The 27,175-nt window shown below is 37.8% G+C and overlaps 2 protein-coding genes across 2 annotated transcripts; both read left to right on the forward strand.

Annotated features, from left to right (window-relative positions):
- Nucleotides 1–149: 149 nt before the first annotated feature.
- Nucleotides 150–21,968, forward strand: LOC6568603 (serine-rich adhesin for platelets). The gene is made up of 6 exons (XM_043214776.1): nt 150–672; nt 7,420–8,228; nt 14,853–15,087; nt 15,803–16,482; nt 16,995–17,100; nt 21,325–21,968. Exons 1-6 carry the CDS (start codon nt 594–596, stop codon nt 21,690–21,692), a joined length of 2,277 nt encoding a protein of 758 aa, XP_043070711.1. The 5' UTR covers nt 150–593; the 3' UTR covers nt 21,693–21,968.
- Nucleotides 21,969–24,160: 2,192 nt separating this feature from the next.
- Nucleotides 24,161–27,175, forward strand: LOC122322490 (mucin-2-like). The gene is made up of 2 exons (XM_043214847.1): nt 24,161–24,222; nt 24,293–27,175. The coding sequence occupies exons 1-2, from the start codon at nt 24,213–24,215 to the stop codon at nt 27,001–27,003; spliced, it is 2,721 nt and encodes a 906-aa protein (XP_043070782.1). The 5' UTR covers nt 24,161–24,212; the 3' UTR covers nt 27,004–27,175.

The raw sequence follows: 27,175 nt of genomic DNA on the forward strand, positions 1-27,175 counted from the left end.
AAGGAAAAAACAAATAAAACGGGTGTAGAAATATAGAAACCCACACGGCAGCACTGTGGGAATATTAAAAAAATGTCACGTGTTTTACTTGTGCCAGTTGCATAGCCCTTGATTTTCTTTCTCAAATTCGTTGGTATTTTTGTTGATATTATTGTAATTGTGTAACTGGCCGTGTGCAATTTTAAAATATGCTAAGCCACAATTGTGTGCAAAAGGAACAGGTCAAGAACACCAATTGGAGAGAAGGGAAGTGCAAGCACCAAAGCACAAAAGCACCGCCGCATTAGCATAACCACTGGACAGATAGTGCTTGTGTCTTAAAACAAACTAACAACCATAATAAGTAACAGCAACAGCAATAGTAAACAGCAAACAACAACAATAAGCCATATCAATAACAGCCATAGGGGAAACGAGGGAAGGATTGGCTTGCGCATTGCCCGCAGCTGCATGCGGCTGAGTTGCTTCATTCCAGCTCTTGGCACATCCTGCCGCGGCACATGTGACCCAGTTAAGCGGCTTTGCTGGCAGACGGCGTGCACCAGAGACGCGGATTATTAATTTGCCTGGCATTTTAATAGAGGTCTGGCAACATGCGGTCCCAGCTCCCAGCACCGATCATCGCCAGCCTCTGCCTCATCTTCGCCCTCGTCCTCCACTGTGCCACAGCGGGTAAGTTTACATAACATCCAATCGGATTTCATATTTTTTTGTGTTCGCAGCTAAAATTCAGCTCTCCATGGTTTTAATATTAATTTGATGTTGGGGTGTACTTGAATGTTCTTTCCTGTCACGCGCATTTTTCGCATATCTTGGCAGACATTTTTGTTTGCTATTAGCTTCAAGTGAACATTTTTTTGAACTCGTCCCTTTTAATTTGCTAACGAAGAGCAATGAAAACTAGAAAATATTTTAGCAAATTTAATTTGGTCTGCCTTGTATTACAGTATATTGATCTTGGTATATTTTTATCTGATTTAAAACAGATTCTAAAACTACGTCGACTCTACGAGTCCAAATTGAACAGAGAGATTTTTTTAATAACTGACCGTTTGTTAATTTTCAAATTAACTTTACTCAATGATACTTGGAAAAACATTGTTGTATTTTTAAAAATGAAGTTCCTTGACCCACACTCAGAATAAATTGCTTTTAGAAATCGACCCGAAAACTAGAAAAATATTTTTGCTTCCAGATTATTTTTCGAAATATACGAAAACATTTCTTAAAATTAAAAGACTGTTTTTATTACTTTCCATAAATATATTTCTAAGCAATAAAAAATATTTCTAGAAAGTTGAAATGTTTTGTTTGAGAAAATATTTTTAGAAAGTATTCATAGAGAATTTCAGAAAATAGTAGTAAAAACAATCGCCTTACAAAACACAACGCTCCGTTGTGGAAGTATACTTCCTGAATAATAATACAGATCATCTAAGCCTTTTTCAATTTAGTATTCCTGTATTGTATATTGAATAAAACTATATTTTAAAAATAATAGATATGCATGCCAACTTCAAACTAAGACACTTCTCATTGCTCAATCAAGTTAATTTATATACATCTCATAGCTCCTTCAACTAATATTTCAATTAGTGTAAACATGCAAGCCTTACACTTGGTATTTGCACAGCAGATTCATTATGAGGAACAAATACAGTTTGCTTTGTTTTCCTGCAGCCTTCAACATCAAGTTAATTAACAACGAAACTCTACTCCACATTTAGAAAGCTCTTTTTAGCTGCCAATCAAAAGTTGTACGCAACACAAAAAAAAAAACAGACTTCACTGCAAGGGACCCCTGCAAATGCTCTGCTAGTAATAAAAACAAAGGGTAATCAGAATTTTAAATGGCAATATGAAAGGCAGCAAATGAGTAACAACAAAAAAAAGAAGACACTCAAGACTTCCATCAATGAGGCAAATTCAGTCAAACGTTTCGTTTCAGTTATTATTGATTGAAAAGAAAAAAGTTTAAGCGCATAAAAAACTGATGCAATATGTTTCCAATTTGGGGGGCAGTCAATGCCAAAGTGTGCGGGTAATTGGGACGAGCTGTTTTCAAATTGTGTTAGTTAAAAGCTGGAAAATTTGACTTCAACCAAAGCAAAACTTTAGTTGATTGTCTTTCATATGCCCTCAAATGAGGTTGTACTAACATTTAACATCTTTCAAAGCTGTAAGCAATAATAATATTATATACATCAGACTTTCTAATCGATCGTATAGGTTCTCTTAGATCAGTATTTCTTTACCTTATGATAGTATTTGGATTGAGTTAATCGCTAAACATTTTGCTAAAAATCCTGTTCTTACTTTAGCGATTTATTTTAAGCAATTTTTCCCTCATTACAAATTGATTACATAATCGGAATTTTGTCTAAAAAAAAAACTACGTTCATTTATTATAGAAAGTATGTTCTAGTTAAGATCCGTTACTGAACACATTGTTTAAGAGAGTACTCAATAGTCCATATACCGAATTTAAAATGTGTCTAGTTGGTCCTTGTTGATTTTTGCGATTGTTGGCCATGAAAATGGTGAATGCAGCGGTTGGTAAACCACAGTTCGGACTACTATTGGACTTGCAACCAAGTAACAACACCAGCAATAACAACAAATGTTCTCGAGGCCAAAATAACAAAAAAAAAAAAAACAAAAATAAACTAGAAACGAAAACAAAAAACCAAAGTACGGAAAATTGCGACCAAGCCGAACAATCAAAACAACAAAACCGAGAGGCATAAAGTGGCTGCTGCCGCTCGACGGTCGAGATGAAAACTTTTACTTTTGTTTAATCAAATTCTACAGCAAGTCGAGCACCATTGAATTCTTGTAACAAACTGACTGATCCAAACCCAAACCCAAACCAACATACCCCAACACACCCCCTTTGAGGCTCCCAGGACTAAAGAGTGCCCCGGCATTTCTGAGTAACTAACTCATTCGCTTTCCCACGGCCCCAGGCAATTGGTCGCCATTCTTCATTGTTGTTTTGTTGTTTTTGTTATTTTTGTTACTGGTGGCTTTTTGGCTGTTGCCGGCTCGTTTCGTGGCCAATCTGCCACGCCCTTGCCCGTCCCTCTTGTTCGGACTCCCTCGAGAAGCGACTGGTTAGTGGCCCAACCGACACGCTCGACTTAAACGCTTAGGCACAATTATTACACAAATTACGTTGCCAGTAGCTGGATGAGCCCTTGCTCTGGCTGCCTTCATCATTATTAGCGTCATCTCGACAGCCATTTGATGAGATAGCGAGTGTCCGGCTCTGTGGTGTTGAGTTGAGATTACATGACCATGACCATGCCTCAGTTCCGTTCCCACCATAGTCGTTGGGGGGATTGCGCCCCAAATTTCATCATCAACTCATCTCAGTTGAACTCAACAACATGCCCATCATAATTAGGAAAAGTGTCGAATTGTTGTCAGCCAGATGGACTGAGATGACAGACACAAACGATAATGCGCCGACATCAGTGCATGGGGCGTGCCTGGGATTACACACGAAGAAAATCGTGTATTTGAAGGCAATGTCTGAGAGCCCTCAATGCACTCAAGTGGAAATTCAGTTGATACTGCAAAGAAAAATAGCTAAACAGTCACAATTGAAGGGTTGCCGAGGGCAAGAACTGACCGGAGTAGCAGTTACTTAGATAACATTGATTTAAAATTTATTACGATTTCTATTTAAGTATTTTTATGTTTAAGTTTTTATTATCGTTTCTTTGATACATAATTAGACTAGGAGCTGTTAATAGAGCAGTTTTTAATTATTGGTAAATAATTTGTTTTTTTTTTGAATTCTTACATATTTAATACTTACAATTTTTGATATTTACCATTTTGACAAATACCTCCAAAGCACTCAACATTTTAAAGATAACAATAAAGTTGAACTTTACAACCTGAAAAATCGAAATGGAAATGTAAATGATTTAAATAATTCTTCAGAACTGTTTGTGAATATTTTCTTGGAATTTGCTGAATAATAAATATTCATCAAATCATTGTTTCACAGAGTGAATATTAAGTTGTTTGGAAGTGACTATTATTGAGGGGCTTTTGAGAAGTTGTAAGATTATTTTGCTATCAGAAAATATAGAACCCATCACACTAAAATGAATATCTTCGTATAATTTTTTGTCGAGTGCATTCAAATGAAATATGCATGTGGCGTATTATGTTGTATGATTTTATTGTTAAGACTTGGTACTAATTTAAGTGCCCGCTGGGTTTAGCTGGTTAATTTTACTATGTACTTTTGTGCTTAGCTGCGAGGGAGAAAGACACTGTTTAGTTGTGTGTGTGTGGGTAACGTTTATAAAATGCTTTCAGTAGTAAAGTCGATGAAACTCATTTTATGGCCCAATCTCAGACTCGGTCTCGAGTCTGCTCTCAAGACCCCAACTCAATCTCAGCCATTGGTTCATACTCTTCCTCAGACTGGCAACGAGTCATCGAGTCGCCTTTGCCGCTTGGTCGTGCCTCATTACACAAGTTTGTGCCACCAATGAGACATGTTTAGGGGCGGAGGGAAGTTGACTGGCGCGGCAACTGTGGCCGTCGTTTTATCTTTTTATATTTTACTTTTTGAACAATTTGCTTACGTTCGGTGTATGTGTGTGTGTGTGTGTGTGAGACTTTTTTATAACTTTTTAGTTTGTTGCTTGCCTGGGCGCAGAGATTAAGCAAATTTTCGTAGCATACTTAAAGGCTACTGCTGCTGGTGCTGCTGTTGTGCTGTTGTTGTCGCCGTCTAAAGTGATATTTTTCTTAATATGCCAGCTTTATTATTCTGTTTTTCTTTTTGCGCCTTGCGCGTCTCTTTCGCGTAATTCACTTGTTTTATTGCAATTCCTCTTCTCTTCCTGTTTTTTAACGCTCTTTTGATTTGTTTTTGCTTCGTTTGTTGCGTCTGCCGCTGCTGCGCTCCACGTCCCACCGCCCACGCCCACACCCACACCCATCCATCTATAGCATATTCATGTTTCGCTTTTATATGCCTTGAACTCACAGCCCGACAGCTGTTTGGTCCTTAACTTGTTTGCGGTTAATGAGTTGAGGCACTGAACGCACCATGGAACAAATTCCTCGAAATCTAATAATATTTTTTATTTTGTTATCATTTCTGAGATTACAAAATCAGTTAAAATTGTTTTGCAATAATTAAAGCCTTTGTGATGTCAGCAATAAAAAATACTTAATCATCATATCATATCTTTGGGAGTGAATATTATTACAGAATTCTTAAGGGAGAAATTAAAATATATATGTATATATAATATATATGGCTTATGATTATATTTATATTTAATTAAATATTTATATATAATTATATTTATATATTGCTTTTGATTAAATGAATTATTTAATTAAAATTATTTTATTATGTTTGTTTTAGGCGGCTTTGCTAGCATAATTTTTTAGTATAAATATTAGATTATTTTGAGCAATATTTTGGTAAACTATACAATTGTGTTGTGGTCGGGCATTTGGGCAACTTACTTATTACATTATAATAATTATGATCAAGTTGTTGCAGTGCATCATTAGTGCAGGCAATTAAAAAGTTTTTGTATAGAATCGCTTTATCTTTATTGCACGTACACCGCCGCATAAACATAAAACATGATAACATGCCACGCACATCACACTCACACACACACTCACACACACACACACACACACACACACGCACATCACACTCACACATACACACACACGCTCACACACACATAAATACTTAAACACACTCAGACACACTTGAAGTGTGGCACGAGCCTTGCATTTGCTCAAAGCATATTCTTCGTCCTCCCGCTGAATTGGCTATGAAGCCTAGCGTTGATTAGATAGTTGGGTTAGGGTTAGTTCAGCGTTCAACCGACTCAATTACTGTCTTGGGCGCTGCTCTTTGCACGGCACATTACTTAATTAACCGAAGTAACTTGAGCCTGCCCCGAGGGACAATGAAATATTGTTCATACGCATTGCTCAGAACTAGGCAAAGTTTTTCAAGTTGCTAGCGAGTTGGTAATTTTTTATTATATATATGGCCCAAACTTGGCAGCATATTAAAAATTGCAGTCAATATTAATTAAACTGAGGAAACCGGAAATCAAAGGACATGCATGCGGCATGTGGCATGTGTGGAACTCGTCTTCTTCTTTTTCTGTGTATATGTGTGGCATGGCAAAGTTTTGTCACTTCCCCCCTTTTTGCAATACTTTTTTGTTTTTACTTTTTTGTCGTGCTGTTCTGGGCAAAAGTTTCGGCACGAAATTTATGGCATCAGTTTGGCAAATTTACGCGCAGCTGCAGCAACAGTCCCCCATCGATATGGAGGCAGCTAACCAATGTCATAGGTGCATAAATTATTGCCGATTTCTTATAGATTACTGCAATTATTTTTACTTAAAAATGTGTGAGTGTGTGTGCATATGTATTTCGTTTTTTATTTTGTAATAAATTGAATGGGTAAAAAGTCATTTATATAAAGTTTATGATTGACTTAAGTCTAGCATAAACGTAATTTTAAAGATTTGCATTTGTTCAAATCGAAATCAATGGTCAAATTAAAAAGATGAAACAAATAATTTTACTACATTAATTTGAAATTTCACAGACTTAAGAAGAGGCATATTAATTGTTTTGAACATAATTTCGTAGAATCAGCATCTTTTGTTAGCCCCATCGAATTTCTTTGAAATTATTCTATAGGGTGTTAATGAGTTAATTGCTTAAGTAAGTAGATTTAATTGGGTGCAATACAAAAAGCAACTGAATTTTGTATGTATGCTATTGGGGCAACAGGAAATTAACTAGCGAAACTCAGTCAAGTGGTGCTCTTCATTTCTATCATTATATTTCAGTTACCAGGCAAGTCGCTGCCCAATTTAAGGTCCCATGCGATCCCGGTACAATAATCTATAGAATAAGTTGACGGTTTAAATGGACCTTTTATGGGGTATTTGTAAGGACCTTCCGTGTTTTTCTATACCTACCTAAATTATTCAAATCAATTCAATGTCCACTTACTGGTTGTCCTTGAAGGTAATTAGCTAATTAATTTCGAAATTGTTATACTGCAAACAGAGAACGGTAGATGAACGCCACTCGATAACGCTTGACTGGAGGAGTGGGGACAAATTGGGGCGGGATTTGGAGGTATTGCAACTTGTAGGGGTGTGTGTTTGTAGGCTCATCAAAGACAAATGTCGATTAATTTATTGAACTGTATTCGCTGAATTCAATGTGAATGGTTCCTCAAATAGAGGAGGTCCCGTAAATCGTTTTAATTGTTGCTGGCATATTAGATAAATGGGATCAGAGCATTTGAAATATGTAAGCGGCTTAAGCCGGCAAGCTGAAAACAAAACACAAAGTCATTAATTTCTTTTCTTTTGCATTTTCCTTTGTTAGGTGGACTGGAGGCGCCAATGGATGAGACGGCGGCGGCTGCTCTGTTAGCCAAATCGTCAATATTAAAGAGCGACAGTATAAATGATGGGCCATTTCATAGAAGTCAATCAAAGAGAACGGCGACAATGGCGCAATCGTTGCCATTAATTTCGACGACAACGCACATTGCAAAAGCAAATGATGAGCAAATAGCAAAGACAACATCAATAACAAGAATAGCGAGTCAACCAACAATGGCAAATGCAATGCATACAAATGCAAGCTTGTTCGTTGCATCAACAGCGGCAGCAGCAACAGCAACAGCAGCAGCAGCAGCATTGTCCATACCCATACCCATTCACAACCACAGCAACATTAATAACATTAGCAACAATGGCGATCTGCGGCACCAGCAGCAGCGAGCCGGAAGCCCACTCACAATGGCAACATCCGTGCCGGGTGTGACGGCTGTGCTGCAAGCAAATCTTATTATGAGCAATAGAAACGTGGAGGAACAGGAACTGGATGAACACAAGTACAAAATTACGCAGTACAACGTATTATTCCCACACAGCAACAGCAACAGCAACAGTAACAGCGTCAACCTTACAAGCGAGACAACCACAACGACAACAGCAACACCAACAACAACAAAAGCAACATCAGTAACAACGGAAGAGTCAACAGCAACTACAACAACAGTGGCAGCAACAACGACCAGATCGACACGTCGACCAGCACCGAGAACAACGCTGAGACCGCCGCCAACAATAGATGATTACCAGACAATAATTAGCCAAGCGGGAACCCACGCCTATTTGCCGTGCAATGTAAGTGACGCTGAGCTCCAGGTTCAACTGAACAAGACCCGATTTCAATGCCCCAAAATTTCCTTTAATTAACAGTCCATAATGCGTGCCAAATGAGACTCACAGTTGCGCTATTTTTGGCAAGGGTGGTCGGCCTTTGTGTTTGAGATTACTTATACAAACTGCACAAGTATAAGTGGTACGTGTGTGTATTGTATGTAAGTGGTTGAGTGTGTGTGTGTGTGTGTGTGTGTATGTGTGTGTGTGTGTGTGTGAAACACAAGAGAAGTCGTTAAATACCACGAGTACTCTTACTGCTTTGCTGCAGAGGTTGCCAACCACACTCTCCACTAATGTCTTAATTGAAATCACGTTGGGCAAATCCAATGAATGGTGTAATGTGTGGCTCCGAAATATCAAATAATCGAGATATTTAAGCTGCTGTATATAATTTATATGCACATAAATGCACATACATATATACAATTTATATGCACAGCCGAAAATCTTAGGTATATATTTATTATGAATTTTATCTACTTTGAATGAACCTTGTAACCTTTTATGGCACTGACGATTAAGATTACATTTTTTTATTTTATTATTGAGTCAATTTCGTGTCAATATTAAGAATTCTGGTAAATATTTCGAAGCCAAACAGAAAAATTCATATTTCGTTTTCATAAAACAGCACTAATAATAACTATTTTACTATAAAAAAAAATTGTTGTTTACAATTTCAGTATTTTATAAAAAATATTTTTGTTGATTTAGTATTTTGGATTTGTCAGCCTTTCAAATTCTATTAAAAGATTCAAATACAAAATTCAGTATATGAATTATGGCAATCATATTTCAAGTGTAATGGATAATGCGGAAAAACAAAAGCTGAGCTTCTTTTGTGAGACACCTCGTCAGCAGTCTTAAGTGCTCAAAAATAAAAGGAACCTCCACCGAAAAGCTGACAGGTTACACAAAGTATACTTTTATTTCTTTCATAATTTATTTTTTTTTTTTTTGCTATTATCAATGACTTGCATAAGGCGGCTTCCTATCCCCTAAAAATTTTTGGAGTATTCGTGCAATCTTAAGTTGTTGACCAAACTGAAAAACTGAAGAGGGCAAAATAAAAAGCTGATTGATTTTCGCTTGACTCCAATCAACCGCCTTTTCCCCTCGTGCCACAAATTGTTTACTTTTAACGAAAAATGCGAGGAATTTTTTCTTCTTTTTTTTTTGGATAAGAAGACTAAAAATATTGACAAAGCATTTTCCGTTTTTAATAATCATTGATAATTTATAATAAGCATTTGATTATGCAGACTTCACTTCGTTGGCTGGGATGGGGTGGGGCGATGGGAACGGGAAAGTGGTGGGCGAAGTTCAAATTTGCAGCGCTTTGAACTAATTTACGCTTGGCGCTGCCGGAACTAAAAGAAAACAAACCGGAAATTGCCACTGCCACTGCACGAATCCCTTCCCCAAACGCACTCCCCACTTAAAGCCCTTCTTCTCACCCCAACGCCCAATTTACAGCTAAAGGCAACGCCATTTTCGAAGCTGACCCAAATATTCCAAGCCTGGCAAACTACGCTCCTCACACATACAAACGCACGCTTTTGGGTGTGGCAGCATCATCCCATGCTGTATGTGTGTGTGTGTCGATGTGTCTGTGTGGCATCCGAAGTCCATCTGCTAATAACTTAGTTACTACTGCTTCGCTGCCTTGGCGCACTGCCTGCAACGCAGTGATAATGATCATTGTGAATAATTATATACATAAGCATAATCATAATTATTATAGTCATTATAATTGGCGCAGTCGATGTTCTGTTTAGACAGCAAATTACAACTTGCTGAAACACTAAAATATACAAAAGTGTTCCTCGCTGCCAGAGCTCCTTGCAAGGGAAACAAATACTTTTCCGTCTGCAACAACAACAAAACAAAACTTTTGCTAGCAGTCTCGGTTTGAAACATATTAAAATAAAGAACACTTGTAAATATTCGTTAATTAAAAGCTGATACTTTTGCAAAATGATTTATTTACCTTTTCAAGTTTGACTTGCGTTCATTTCATATATGTTAATACGAATAGCTCAAAGGATTTCTTTTATTAAATTTGTATTTCAATTTTATTTAGCTTCTCTTTTATTACAATAGAATTTCTGTTATTGATAACTGAAATGATTAAACTGCCGTTTAATTCGATTTTTGTTAAAGTAACTAGATGTAAGTCGGGCTGGATATGAAAATTAAATTAATACGATTATGCTTGATACAACAGAATACCCTTGAATTATTCAATTATAATACTGTATGAAAGGTGAACCATACTTCATAATAAAATAATCATAAGAATAATCGCATGTTATTCTCATAGAGCGCCCATTCAATAAATACACTAAAGTATTAACTTACGCCTGTCACAAGAGGCTTTTATATTTAAAGCAGCACGCCATATATCTAGATTTCCAACAGGATAATATTCCCATAAGCAAACACTTCACTAAAGACTGATTATCCGATAACCTGACACAAAAAAAAAAAAAATGAATATATAAATAAATATATTTAACCAAAGCTGAGCTCGCAGCTATTGGCTGGCATAACTTTACACAATCTGAAAATCTGCTTAAACCTAATCAATTAATAATAAATTTCAGACTGCAAGCGTTACAAAGAATCTATGTATATCGACATAAAAGAAAAGAATCCACGAGGAAAAAAATATGTTTTGCCTGCGAGCACTTGAAACTTTTCTGTTTTCTCAAAAGCGATTTTGCCTTTTTGCTCCCCAAGCATTCCCTTTCCGTATTTTGTATTATTTTGCAAAGTCTGCAAAAAGTTTATTTTTTTTTTTTGCAGATATGAAACGAAAAGGGAAATAAATATTACCCATAGACTGGTGGCGTGGAATAGATGGCCGTTTGAGGTGTATTGTTGTGTAAAAAAATTGGTAAAATAAAAGAAATTATTTACAAACAAGTTTAGACAGAATTCGCAAATGTTATGGGCAAACTTTGTTGTCTGCGAGCCTTAGGTTTCCAAAATCATTTGCTGACGATAGCTGAAAAGGCGACTGAAAATGAAAACGCACATAAAAGAAGTGATATGGATACCAGCCAGACGGCGGAGGGACGACTAGTTTCCAAGAACTACTTTGAGTGGCACTCGCTGGGTTTATTGCCCATTTCCAGACGTTTGACTTTAATGCAATGATAACATTTGCTTTGCCCAAGTCACGTAACACGCAGAGTGCGAGAGAGAATGCAGCAGCGACAGCAGCAACTAATTAACAATATTTAAATTGCAAAACCGAGGGAGCAGCGAAAGAGCGAGAGATATGGGAGACAGACGACAAGAGGCATCTTGATAAATTCGATGGCAAAATACGGCCATTAATTTTTTGGTAAATTAAGCGCAATCTACACGAACCCAGCCGCATAATGCGCCATCCATAAGCGAGGAATTTAAATTAGCTAATGCCAAGCCCGCCTTCCAGATCGGGCACAACCTGAGACCCAAACCACATGAATATTTGTCAGCCAGCAAGAGCCACCATCAGCCGCAAGGAGCCTCCAGCAAGGACTTATGTACTTCCACTTGCCACGTACTCCAAAATGCCGCTGAAGAAGTTCCCCATAGCTCCCGTTACAAGTCTTCCACCCGCTATCCTCCAAGCACCAACCTCAATCTTCATCCCTTGGCTCTGTCCTTGTGCGTGCCTAGAAGCTGCTTGGCTGGCTGCCCAACTGTCTCTCGGTTCGAGCAACTGGATAAGCATCTTCACTTAATACTCTCTGAGTACAATGTCGATGCTCAGCCTGATAATAATGTCCTTTGTGCGATACTCACGATTTCAATGCCTTCCGCAAAATTTAATAATGTCAACCTACCCACAGCATAGTGCTTTATTTATAGCTACATAGTTCGGAGCTTGCAGTATTATTAGTAACCAGACTTGTTTATTTGCTATTTTGAAATCAGTCCACAAACTAACATTTTGATAAATTCCAAATTTTTCTTATGAAATTTCATTGCAAAAAAAAAAAGTTTTGAATTAGAAATATTGTGTAAATATTGTGCCAACATCAAGTTTATCTATTTGTAATTCCAGCTAAAAAGTTATTCAGATAAAATTACAGATTTTACTTACACCTCATTAAAAGTTCTGGCAAACAACATTTGTAAAATGCCCTTATATCTTAGCCGTAAAATAACAGTATTAAAATAAAGTAGCTCACGAATTGTCAATCGCATTGACATTTTGGTTATAAAATTGTCAACACCATATTAAATACATAAAGCAAAAGCAAACGGAAATTACTATTAAAACCATCGGCGTACATTATGTGGAGTAATTCGCAGTGGTGAATTTGAAATTTACGCTTGTGCAAATTTATCACTGATGTTGTATACGAAACAAACCTCATGGCGTTTACATTGCCATAATAGGTACGGTTTTATTATAAATGTTTGTGTTGTGTGTACTCATTTCTGGGCCGGCATATTCATATACATAGTTTTGACAGCACGTACGGCAACAACAACAGCGAGTATGACAAGCAAAGAGGGCCAAAGGAACTGGCAGCAATTACGACCAAGGCAGACAGACAGACAGACAGGCGGGCAGCTTTAGAGTTGGGAGAACAACAAAAATTTCAGTGGGGTTCTGTTGTCGTTGCTTGGGGTTGCCTTTTGTGTGCGTGCCTCAGACACTTTTAGTTCCATGGCCTGGGCAGCAACCACAATGAAAAACAACAAGCACATAAAACACAAATGATTATAGTATCTAATCATGACGTCGTTCAACGTGCCCCCTCCCCCCAACCCAAACCATGAGTCTCGTCGACATCGCTGTCGCCATTGCCGTAGCTAACACGGACAATGTAGTTGATGACAGCAGTTCAAAGACTGTCATTTGCCAGTGCCACTGCCACTGCTACTGCCAGAGTCACAGCCACGGTTGGCAATCGCCATTTTAGTCAGCTGCCTTGCCCCTATGACCTTTCCCCTTCCCCCCATTCCACATACCCCCCCACATATATCTTTTACAATGGGGTATGCGAGTAGACTCACACTGTGCGCAATGTGTGCGTGGAATTTTAAGTGAATCTGAGTTTTGAGTGGATTAGATGATCATTTAGAAATAACCGTATTATATTACAGATTGTTTTACTTTTTATGAATGTAAGGCAATATATTGCGAAAATGGCCATGAATCAGGTGAATATTGTATTTCTCCTACGAATTTAGCACAAGGAATTTAAGATTCTCAAGTCATAAATTGATACAATGTGAACTGCTATGAAATGAACAATTGAAGTTATTTATTTATTTACTACCAGCTAACTTATAATTATATTATTTATATAAAAATTGTTTCCGTTTAATGAAAAATACCTTCGGTGAAATTAGAACTTCATATTTAAATGGGCAATTAAAGGCAAAAAAAAAATATTACGAAATCATTACAACTAATTTTATTTACCGATGGCGCATTACAATGGGAGAAAGATATAATGATGTTGTGCAAAAGTATGAAACAGGCAAATGAAAGAATAAAGTATATATATAGTATATATATATATATGTTTATCAGCCAAGTCCTACTTTTCGCGTAAGATCTCAGAAAGAACTTTCCCATCCTGCGTATATCAAGTTTATTTCATTTGATAGACAACTGCTCCAACTTACATCGATTCTCGAGAGCAATTCATGCAACACTTTATATCCCTACATATTATTGATTAACTGTAAATATTTAAATAAGATCGGATAATAGACATTGATTTTATTAAACAAACAGTATTTTCATATTAAACACACTACTATCAGCAATTCTACTTTGCATTTAACAGTTGGGTTCAACGTATCCTTTATTTATTGCAAATCCATTTATTACAATTCTCTTAATACCAATCGTATTTCAATCGCTTACAAAGTACAATTCAATCAAAATCCAATGCCAAACTGTCAAAATGAAGTTAATTTCCGAACTTAGTCCACAAAAGTAACTTGCAAATTGTGTCAAGTGTAATTACAATGAGCCCTTCTATGCGATACAATTCAGGGAGTCTGCCCATCAGGGAGTCTGATATATATATATATATATATGTATGTTCTGCAGACACATGTACAAACACACTCGCAAACACACACGTACATGTCTTCGGCTTCCCTTGCGAATTGAATGTATATTATTTTCTTTACGTGAGTCGTGGGTGGGTGGAGGAATGTTGGAGGCGGGAGGCAGCCTTGTAAAATTGCTTCTAAATTATTATTGTCGTTATTGACAGGAATGAATCGTCATTTTGTTGCCGTTGTTGTTTACCGTTACATTGTTGCCCAATACCGTTATTCCGTTGTTGTGGGCGCCAAAGTTTTTTTTTTTTTCTGTTTTTTGTGGGCCACGAACAAGAAAAGTTTCGCTGACATCATTCAGTTAGTCAGCTGGGATTTGCTCTTGTCGTTGGCTTCCAGCTCTCCCATCGCCCATCTCTGAGCTATCAGTGCTTAAGACATACATAATTGCATTGTGTTTAAAATATGAACCCAATATTGCTTTCAGATTGCCTTCAATTATTGACTAATTGGATATTAATTTGCTTTCTGATTGTCATCTGTCATTTTTCTTCGCAGGTCAAGCAATTGGTAAAGAAGCCCATCTCATGGCTGCGTATGCGGGATGGTCACATTCTCACCGTGGATCAGACCACCTTCATAGCGGATCAGCGCTTCCAGTCGGTCTTCTCCCCAAACCCCGAACGCTGGTCCCTCCAGATTAAATATGTGCAGCTCAAGGATGAGGGCACCTACGAATGTCAGGTCTCCACGGAGCCCAAAGCGAGCGCCATTGTGCACTTGCGTATAGTGGGTGAGTAAGCATAAATGTTAAGAAATGTTAAGAAAATACAAAGGGAAAGACAGAAGCTTCTTAACGATGCTTCAAATTAATATGTAATTAAAAGTCGTACTTCCACTTGAATTTAATATTACTGCAAGCAAGAAAATGTGAAGGCCGCCATGATATATTAAAATTTACTTTACAACTTTACTTAAAAAATACGAGCAAAGTATTCAATTAAAGCTTAATAAACTGGGAAGTTTTGTAAAAAAGAATTTCATAAGTAAAACAATGAATAATTGTAATATGTGAAAACAGCATTTAGTAGTAGTCCTTACTTACTAACTCTTAAACACTTTCTAAACCAGATATATATATTTTGGTTTCTTTTTATAAAATAAGATGAAAATATTAAGACTCCAACAAAATTGCTACTCGTTCATTTCTTATACTTGCGTCAGAGACAATAGATTTAGAATAGATTTATCATCATAGCTATGCAAGCGAGAGTGCTCCTTGCAGTTGCTTCATTGAGCGTCCTAGTCGTGTTATAGACACAATCAATGAAACCCAGATTCCCAAATGCAGCTCAACTTGCAGAGCATGCCACACCCAAACCTAACATAAATCACCAGTCAGGCCAATAAATCAGTGGCCGCTGCACAGATTTTGCACAGATTGTAAGCAACTCAATAAACTATGGGTGTGTGTGTGTGTGTGTGTGTGCTTTATGGCTCTTTTGCAGAACCTAAAACCGAATTAATCGGGGAGTCGACGCGCCACGTGAAGGCCGGAAGTCAAGTGAAACTGCGCTGCATAATTAGCCAGGCACTGGAACCGCCGCTTTTCATTAATTGGTTTTACAATCAGAAGCAAATCTATTTGCATAATCGTCGTGGCTGGCGAACGGAAATTGAGCGCATCGATCTGCCAACGGAAGTGCCAACGACGCCAGCGGCAACGTCGACATCGACATCGTCAATGAGAGCAGAGAAGCTAAATGATATAGCGGCCATAACACGTTCATATATTTTAGATGCGATAACTGTGAGTGATGGGACCGCCATATCCGGAAATGGATATGCAATGCCAACAACAACAGCCACGCCCACAACGGCCACAATGTCAACGACAGCAGCTGCCGTTGCCGGCGCTGCAGGTGAAGGTGGCATAGTTGATGGTGGTAAGGCAGTTGACACGCCGGCAACATTAACGACAACAATAGCAGCAGCAGCAGCAGCTGCTGCTGCTGCAACTATGACGACAGCAATATCAGAGGAAGCCACAGCAACAACAACAACGACAACATCAGCAGCAGCAGGAACAACAACAACAATAACAACAACTACGACTACAACAGAGCCAATCACAATGGCAACGACAACAACATTGCTGCCAAGCAGCAGTTTCATTAAACAGATAACGGTAAGTGGCTTACCGCACGTGTGGGCGTGTCTCTCATCATTATCATTATCATAATCATTCAGCTCCCCAAGTCTTCAATGCACACATTCCCCTCTCACTCTCTATATGCCACTCTCAGCATTTTCATTAAACGAGTATTCATTACGCAAATTGCCTCACGAATGCGAAAGAAAGAGAGTGAGCAAGGGGCGGAGGGGCGAAGGGGGAGTGGAGTGGATGCTATGGCATTTTTATTCAATTTTTCGCAACACTGTCGAAAATTGTCAACGCCGTCTTATTATTATTTTAATATATGTATAATTTGAGTGTGTGCATATTTTGTATTTTAATTTTGCTGCCACTCAAGTGACAAACAGTGGCATTTTCACAGTTTCCGTTACCCAATGTGGCGTCCTGTGGTGCATACGCACCGTTTCGCGGGACAACTGTCTCGCCAGCTCAAGCATCGCATTTCAATATAAATATTACGTATACGTTCACATTTTGCTTTTGTTAATATTGTCTAATTGCAGAGGGCATCTCTCATCATTCCCGCCGTGGTGAAGTTGGACTCCGGCAACTATACGTGCAGCCCCTCAAACAGCGCACCACGCACCATTGTGCTGCACGTGCTAAACGGTAAGTCTGGGGGAACGTGGTGAGGGAGGCGGAGTTGGGCTTTGGCCAAGCCACGTTTCAGTTAGTGCCAAATGTTTTTGTATTGCATGCCAATTGAATTAAGTTTTAATTTAAGCTAATTGAATTTTATTTCTCTTGCATTCGGTACTTCTGACTTTCGACTCACCAACGCATGCACAGTGGTACGAAATGCTTGCTCAGTGCTTCTAATTTGAATGCGTTAAATTGTTATTATTATTGTGACTATTAATTTAGTGTACACATATTGTGTGTGTTTATATAGACTTTCTTACTCTCACTCTGTTATAAGAGATAAAACGAATTTTTCCAAACGAAAAAAAATATATTTCATATAAAAACTCATCATGATAAGGGAGCTATCTGATATGGTAGTCTGATCTCGCTGGTTTTTTAATTTGCAAACAGTTTTTCATACACGATTTGTCCTATAGCAGCTTATGATGTATTAATCCGATCTGGCAATATATACTTTTTCTAGCAATTAAACTGATATATGCTTCGACAATATAATTTTAGAAATAAGGGACTAGATTGCATCAAGACAGACAGATAGATGGAAATCGATTCGGGTAGCAAAGCTGATCAGAAATAAATATACTAATTGGGGTCGGAGCTGTTTTTTTCAAGGCGTTACAAACTTCACGACAAAATTATAATACGTTCCCATCGCGTTAGTAGTCGAATGTAGATATTGCCAAAATTATACAATGTCAACCAGTACAAGTTAAGTTTTATGTCTTCTAGTTATCGTTTTATTTTTTTTTTTTATTGTTTCAATTCAATTTTATTCATATTTCTGCAACAGCAAACAGTTGTATTTGCGATTCATAAAACACACAGATGGTAATAAATTCAGCAGTATCTTGACTAAAATTAAAGTTTGTTTACTTTGTCAAACCTTTCCTTCTAATCGATTACTTGAAATATTTTGCCACATGTAAAGTTCGACTCTTTAATTTTTATGACCATTTGCTCGTTGAAAGTTCCATAGTGCAATTTTCTACGATGCTTATGGCCACTCAGGCAGAAACAGTTACATTAACAGCATCACCAGGAAGCAACGGGTGCACTTTTATTGTTATCTGGAAATATCCATAATTGCGTTATTTGCTCAATGGCCAAAACGACGGCGACAGTGAGAATGATGATTGTAAAGATGATGACCTACAATAAACGTATTCGCACACATATTGGCAACAATCTGCCTGTCCGTTTGTCAAGCAAAGATACAATTGTATCTATGTATCTGGCATACCAATGTGTGTGCGAAATATTTGTAAATCAATACGCAATTTGTGTTTGTATTTAAATTGTGTGCTGTTGTTCTTGCTTTTTTTGTTGTTGATGTTTGAGCAGTGCGTGTATTTCAACTTTGACATGTGTTCTGCCGTGTAGCTGGCAATTTGAAGCATGCTACTTATGTATATGCGCCCAACAACTCAATGGGGAGAGGAGTGCGTGTGAGGCGTTGCTACTCAGCTGCTAAGTGATGATGACACCTGACAGGCTGGTCCAAACACAGTACGCTTGAGAGACAGGTGCGCGCTTTGCGTTTGTCGTTTACATGTTGAGTATCTGTCTGTCTGTTTGTCGCAAACAACTGTCACGTTTATTCGGGCCGCTGGTTTTAAAATAACGGCCATAAAAATGGCATTGGCAATTGCGGCAAATGTTTTCGTGTTCGAGTTCGAGTTAAGGTATGAACACGTTCTATGCGAATGTCAAGTGATGCACATGTTTTTATATATGTCAGAAAGTCAGATAGGACAAAGTAATGATTTAAGGGCATGTCTGTCAGTACTGCCGCCCCTCGTCAGCATGGACTCTCCTCAGCTGCGGTTATCATTGCGCAGTTGTTATGTGTAACTTAAAATCAAAAAAGGCATGGATTGTGAAAATATTCAATGGCTGGTGACTCAAATAGCGATGGAATAGCAAAACATAAATTTACAGCAACTTTCAGCTTAAATATTTGCCCATATCACAATCGAATTCTAAAATTCTAACAACTCTATCTGTAAGCGTGCAAAAGTACGCCATTTCCAACGATCTGATGACAATATTGTTTCAAAACTACTAACAAATCAAATTATGGTCAAAATGCTTTTCTGTAGACATTCCGCGTATTTCACAATTGCCAAATTTCCGATGAGCTGATGACATAATTATTGACTGAATAAAATATATACCAGCCTTTTCAATTGACAAAAATTTAATTCAGTATAAATTTCGCTGCGTATGGACACAGCATTTTTAATGGAATTCACAATATTTTAATCGCTCACAACTATTGGTATTTACAAGCGAGAATATTGGAATTTTCAATAAATAACCTCCAACTATGACTAACATACGTATTCAAGTAAAATTCTAATTAACTCTGTACAAATAATAAGAACATTGAAAACATGCTCATGCTCATGTTTATTTTGATTTTTTTAGAAATTCATAATAACAGAATCATATGAAATGCATACAAAAAAGCGAAATAATAATCAAATAAAAAAACACGATAAATATTGTAAAAATTGATGTATTTTTAATATTCGACTAATTGGTGCCGATAAAATGGGGCTCACATCACTTTTAAGCCGGAAAAATGTGTAAAACATTTTAAAGCCGGATAATGAAAATCAAAGAATCATGTTGCGTGGGAGTTTTATCATGCATTTTAATAGCATTTTTCAGGGGGTGGTGCTGGGAGTGCTTTAAAAAAAGATATACACGTTGTCGACTTTTGTTTGAATTTTCATACATATATTTCATTGATTTTTACATAAGTGCCAAAGGGTTAATAAACTTAATGTCATTCTGTGGTGCATTTTTATATTTTCAATATTACAATGGCATTGTTATTATTGTTGTTAATATTGTTATTGCTGTTGCACTGCCCCTCATTTGTTGCTGGCCAACTGGACATGGCGGAAGCAAAATGCCCGAACTGGCGGCTGGAACAGCACGGAGAAATCAGAAAAACAACTGCAACAACAACAATTATGACAAATAATTATTAATAACTTAATGATATTATCAATTATTAATTTGAATGCATTTTCCTCAGTCATTATGCACACACATGAGACAAACCTGCTGCCGCCGGTTCGCTTTATGGCATAATTAATATTCTTATATAGATTGACTAACTATAAATACACATACAGACATATCACGCAAATGTGAATATGAAAATGTGAATACAGTTTGAACATACATTCAAACTCAACCGTTATTTTGATTTAAACACTGTGTTTTATTTCTATCGAGCGCTGCTATTTATGTACATACAATTAGGTTTATTTAGCCTATATGGAAAACGCGGCTTTACCACCAAAACATTTAGCTATACTTAATTAATGTGGATAAATTAGATTTGGTCTGTTTTAGCAATTGGTTGAGCAAGTGGAAAAATCTAAAATGAAATGCAATGCATAATTTGCTGCTGTGTAAATATTTTAGTTGTTGATGATAGGCCACCTATTATTTTATGCATGCTGAATGTTAAATGAAGCATAATTTAACCAAGTTTTCTCTTAATTCTATATATTGAATTAGCTTCAGTTCATCAGCACATTATACAACTAAATATGCATATGTATTCAGTTATTCATTTTAATATAGTTTCTATAACATTTTAAAGAGTTTAATGGAAGTTGCATTCTGCATAAAAGAAAATTCCACAATTCATTGTTGTTTTTTTTTATCACCATTATTGTTTTAATATATACTCGACAAATAGGACTTATTTTAAAATAGTTCTTCACTTTACTTAAATTACATACTCAGTTCATTTTGACATTGTTGGTTTAAACTCAAATATTTATACACATATACATAGATTTCAAAAATAAAGCCATGCTATAGTCGGAATATGTTGAAGCACACTCAAATATCAGATAATTTATGCGTACTTTTATTTGAGTTTTCGGTTGCAGTGTTTGCTGTTCAATTTTGCCATAGCAATATTTAATTACAATATGCCTCTATTTATTCAATCGACACACACACACCTAGTACACTACAAGTTTGTAAATTGCACAAATTGATTTCCACAGAATTTGAGTTTAAATTGAATGTGAGTTTTCAGTTTGAGTAATCATTTTTGTAGTAGTGTGAATGCGATTGCCAATTGCAATTGTAACAATTACAATAAACATTTGATGATAACCACAAGCCACACACATGACTGTTTCCTTTTAATCCCAGGTGAATATTCTGCATCTGCCATTAAATCCGCCAGTGTCAGCTGGAATACGCTAATTGGTTGTCCTGGCTGTTTGCACTGGCGAAATATTTCAACGATTTTGACACTTTTGTGGATTATTAAATTTGTACTCGCCAGAAATGTGGCAATCTGCTGCAATCATGACCGAAACAAAACCAACAATCCCCCAGCAGCACTGCAGGAGCCACCAAGGACAACATCAGTACGCAAAAGTGTCAGCCGCAGGCTCTGCACACAGCGGCAGACGGCAACCCGCAGGCAACGGCGTTTCGGATTCGACTTCGGCGGTGACTGTGGCACCGTCAGCAGCTCAATTAGTGGCACCAAAGTGGCCGAGGACAAAACTTGAGCAGCCGACCAGCAACCGCAGTAGCCGTGGCACTGGCAACAAGCAGCCAGCTCACGGCACAATTGCAATTTGAACGATTCAGTTTAGACTATTCCTAGAATTTTAAGCACAAACAAACAATGGGAGACGTGTCTACAACAACGATTAAGTGTAGATACTTGGCGACGAATTGATTTACGATCTCATGTAATGCCAAAAACTCAACAGATTTATTGTACTTGCTTTTAGCTAATAAATATGTAAGTGTATATTCAATATTTATAAACATAAAAATAATTCCTAACTTGAAATTAAGTTTGCTTTTTTTATATTCACAATTTGTTTAGAACGTTTTTATATAATTTGCAAAAAATAAAATCATTTAGTAGTAAAATAAATGAAGGCCTCTAGAGAGTTGTGTAAATAAATAACAATAAATCTAAAATACTTAATGCAGTGTAATTTGATTTCGAAATCTTTAAGATTCAGTGTCAGTTGGAATGCGGTTATTTAAGCACTTGAGTTATGGTTGTATCAATAAATTAATGCTATAAGACAACACTGATTATAAAAAATAACTTTAAAGAGCAGAACTTAAGCTACTTCTAAAAACCAGCCATTATTCTATTAAACAAATAAGCAAACGTTACCAAGAGAACTTGAAATGAAAGAAGTGAAACTTACTTACGCTATTAAAAAAAACTAAAGTTAATAATAATAATAGCTGTACAACGCAGCGCATTAACATCTTTTGAACATATATTAATAGCTACAAAAAAATAGCATCACATACGTCGAAATGAAGAACAACTTATTGTTCCATGTCTCAAAGCATTAGAAATCAAATTCTTGGAATTGTGTCAACTACTACAAGTAAAAACGAATAAAAAAGTTCTTTGTGACTCAGCTTGGGTATTCTATTAATTTAAAATGTAAATATTTCGGAAGTTGTGCGTCTTATTGTTTCAATTAGTAAATAATAACAATACTGTAGAATTCTGCATATGTGTAAACAATAAATTAAATAAAAATTAAATATTTATGAAAATTACTCGTAATTAAATCTTTAGAGGAACTGTGTAAATATGTATGTGTGTGTACCGAATATGTAAGCTTTGACGTTCCTTTACAATAAATACTCCAACAAGCCAAAAAAAAAAAAAATATTTAAAAATATTACACAATACAATACAAACAAAAAAAAAAAAATGAAAATTAGTTAGTATTAAAAACTTGCAACAATTGTAGGTGCAGCTTATGCCCCGAATTAGCAAGCTTAACGAAAATTTGAGTACTCTTGTGTTCTACAAATAACAAATGTAATGAAAAGCAAATTTAATATTTGCAATATGTGTTAAGCGATTATCATAAGTGATAAAAAAGTAAATAAAACAATTTTCCTTAAATGAAATTAAAATGACTACAATTTTTCAACATTTTTCTCATTATAGTTTCTTTCGCAAGAGAATGCATGTCAAAACTGTCCCACTATAAAAAGTACCTTAATATTGCTGATCCAATTATAGCCACCTATTTTTTTTTTTTATTTAACATACATCTTTCCCATATAGAAAAGAATATTAATATTTCAGTTTATTTATGTATACATGCTGGAACTAAAATATTTAAAAGTATTATGAGATTCATTACATACAAACATTAATGGAATTCATTTGCTTGCCTCGGGCTCTGTCCTGTTCCATTTCAAGCTAACTTATGCTTTCGCCAATCCAATTCCTGTATTTACACACAAACATAGATATGTATAGTAGTTGACACAAGCAAATGCCTCGAATACAACCACATGAGTTGGGACAGCATCAAGGATTTGGTCTGCTTGTCAGTGCTTGTCTATGTTTGTGTGTGAGAGGGAATCCAACGTATCAACTTAAATATTCAAACAGTGCTCATGAATTATGCACAAGTTTGTTAAATATTCATTCATTCGTCGGTTCACAAGTGTTGGAGGCTGACAAATGCAAAACGCAAATTTGTGAAATATCTTTCTCGTACAACGCATTTGTTTAATATATCAAGTATGTTTGTGTCGATTTTAAATCTTAGTATTCACTTCTGTTTTTTACATATTTGATTCAATGAGCTCTTTGGGGCTAAGTACTCCCATTCCCACACTCCCAGATGAATAATCGCAAATTAAACTTTTTAAAATATAATGCCACAAAAAATTATGATCAAAAGAATATTCACTACAATTTGAAACCGGTGCAGGATTAACGAAACTAAAAACAATACAATTACTATTATATAATGCGCTCTACTTGGTGTGCTGGTCGAAAATATTAATATTACATTAGATGTTCAATTTGGCTAATGGCTTTCTAGATTCCGACATCTTGTTCCTATACACATGTCTCAGGAGTCGTGTCGAAGTCAAGTGGCTGAGCACTTCTTGGTGTAATTGTGGATGCTGATAAGAGTAGAGCTGGGAGCTATATAAGCGATGCGGATGCTCCAGTTTGTCGTTCAGTACAAAAGTTTTTTTCTCAACGGTTAAAGCAAAGCGAAGGACTATTTACAAAAATGAGAGTTTGTAAGTTGTGGCCTGGGCCCTTTCGACTGGCCCACTATTCTAATGTGGCACGTGTTGCCTTGTCTTGCAGATAACGTGCTGCTGCTCACACTTGTGATTGCCCTATCATCGCTGGCTGCAACCAGTGAGGCAAATAGGCCAGACTGTACAGATCACATAAATGGACTTTCGTTCGCGGATCCCATTAGTTGTTCCAGCTTCTATGTTTGCCTGCGCGGACGTGCGCTGCGAAACGAGTGCCGGCATGGCCTATTCTTCGATCCCAAGACACAAATCTGCAACCTGCCCAGCCTGGTTGACTGCCACAATGGCGACCGCAGTGGTGCCATCGTGTCTGGCCACGATCACGAAACACATCATTCGGCGTTGGGTGGTCAAGCTCCATGCGGAACCACTGTGAAGCCACCGTGCGATAACCCAAAGCCAATTTCAACAACAACCCCATGTGAAACACAGACGCCCTCCACTACGACAACAACTCCAACCACAACAACTAAAGTCACAACGACAACAACTAAAGCCACAACGACACCAACTACTACCACAACAACTACAACCACAACAACCCCATGCGAACCGACAACAACCACTACGACTACCACCACAACAACTACAACCACAACAACAACCACTACGACAACGACCACAACAACTACAACGACAACAACCACAACAACTACAACCACAACAACCCCATGCGAACCGACAACAACCACTACGACTACTACCACAACAACTACAACCACAACAACAACCACTACGACTACCACCACAACAACTACAACCACAACAACAACCACTACGACAACGACCACAACAACTACAACCACAACAACGACTTGCAAACCGACAACAACCACTACGACTACCACCACAACAACAACCACTACGACCACAACAACAACAACCACAACAACCACAACAACCACAACAACTACAACAACAACTTGCAAACCGACAACAACCACTACGACTACCACCACAACAACTACAACCACAACAACAACCACTACGACAACGACCACAACAACTACAACCACAACAACAACTTGCAAACCGACAACAACCACTACGACTACCACCACAACAACAACCACTACGACCACAACAACAACAACCACAACAACCACAACAACTACAACAACAACTTGCAAACCGACAACAACCACTACGACTACCACCACAACAACTACAACCACAACAACAACCACTACGACAACGACCACAACAACTACAACCACAACAACGACTTGCAAACCGACAACAACCACTACGACTACCACCACAACAACAACCACTACGACCACAACAACAACAACCACAACAACCACAACAACCACAACAACTACAACAACAACTTGCAAACCGACAACAACCACTACGACTACCACCACAACAACAACCACTACGACAACAACCACTACGACAACGACCACAACAACTACAACCACAACAACAACTTGCAAACCGACAACAACCACTACGACTACCACCACAACAACAACCACTACGACAACGACCACTACGACAACGACTACCACCACAACAACTACAACCACAACGACCACTACGACAACGACCACAACGACAACAACCACAACAACTACAACCACAACAACCCCTTGCAAACCGACAACAACCACTACGACTACCACCACAACAACTACAACCACAACAACAACCACTACGACAACAACCACAACAACCACAACAACTACAACAACAACTTGCAAACCGACAACAACCACAACAACTACAACCACAACAACCCCTTGCAAACCGACAACAACCACTACGACTACCACCACAACAACTACAACCACAACAACCCCATGCAAACCGACAACAACCACTACGACAACCACCACAACAACTACAACCACAACGACCACTACGACAACGACCACAACGACAACAACCACAACCACAACAACCCCATGCAAACCGACAACAACCACTACGACTACCACCACAACAACTACAACCACAACGACCACTACGACAACGACCACAACGACAACAACCACAACAACTACAACCACAACAACCCCTTGCAAACCGACAACAACCACTACGACTACCACCACAACAACTACAACCACAACAACAACCACTACGACAACGACCACAACAACTACAACCACAACAACAACTTGCAAACCGACAACAACCACTACGACTACCACCACAACAACAACCACTACGACAACGACCACAACGACAACAACCACAACAACTACAACCACAACAACCACAACAACCCCATGCGAACCGACAACAACCACAACACCATGCGAACAGACAACAACCACTACGACTACCACCACAACAACAACCACTACGACTACCACAACAACGACAACAACCACAACAACTACAACCACAACAACTACAACCACAACAACGACAACCACATGCACAGCGTCAACGACAACTCCATGCACAGCGTCAACGACCACTCCATGCACAGCGTCAACGACAACACCATGCACAGCGACAACGACAACACCATGCACAGCGACAACGACTACCCCAAACCCAGCCTTAAAAATTAAAGCTGTTGTGATTAAGCCATCTGAAGCCCTGGTTTCCGCGCGCGACTGTCAGGGTCTCGAGGATGGCGTTCTTTTCACAAACAGCAGACATTGCCGCCGCTTCTATGTTTGCCGCAACAACCGTGCCAGGCACCAGGTATGCCCCGTCGGCCAATGGTTCGATCGCGAGCTGAAGATGTGCCGCAACCGCCGTGAGGTTAACAACTGCCAGGCCAACCGCAACTGAGCGAGATTGATTCGAATACTTAGAGACGAACCTGTGACTGCACCTGGATTAATCCGATATAGCTAACCGACAAATTTCCTCTTTAGACTATGTACGCCACTCTCTAAAAACTACTAGACAATTAATCTAATTCAGCAATCAAATGTAATAAAGCAGCATTTACAAAAACGTA

The sequence above is a fragment of the Drosophila grimshawi genome, unplaced genomic scaffold (genome assembly GCF_018153295.1).
Source record: "Drosophila grimshawi isolate 15287-2541.00 unplaced genomic scaffold, ASM1815329v1 contig_311, whole genome shotgun sequence".
NCBI lineage: Eukaryota > Metazoa > Arthropoda > Insecta > Diptera > Drosophilidae > Drosophila > Drosophila grimshawi.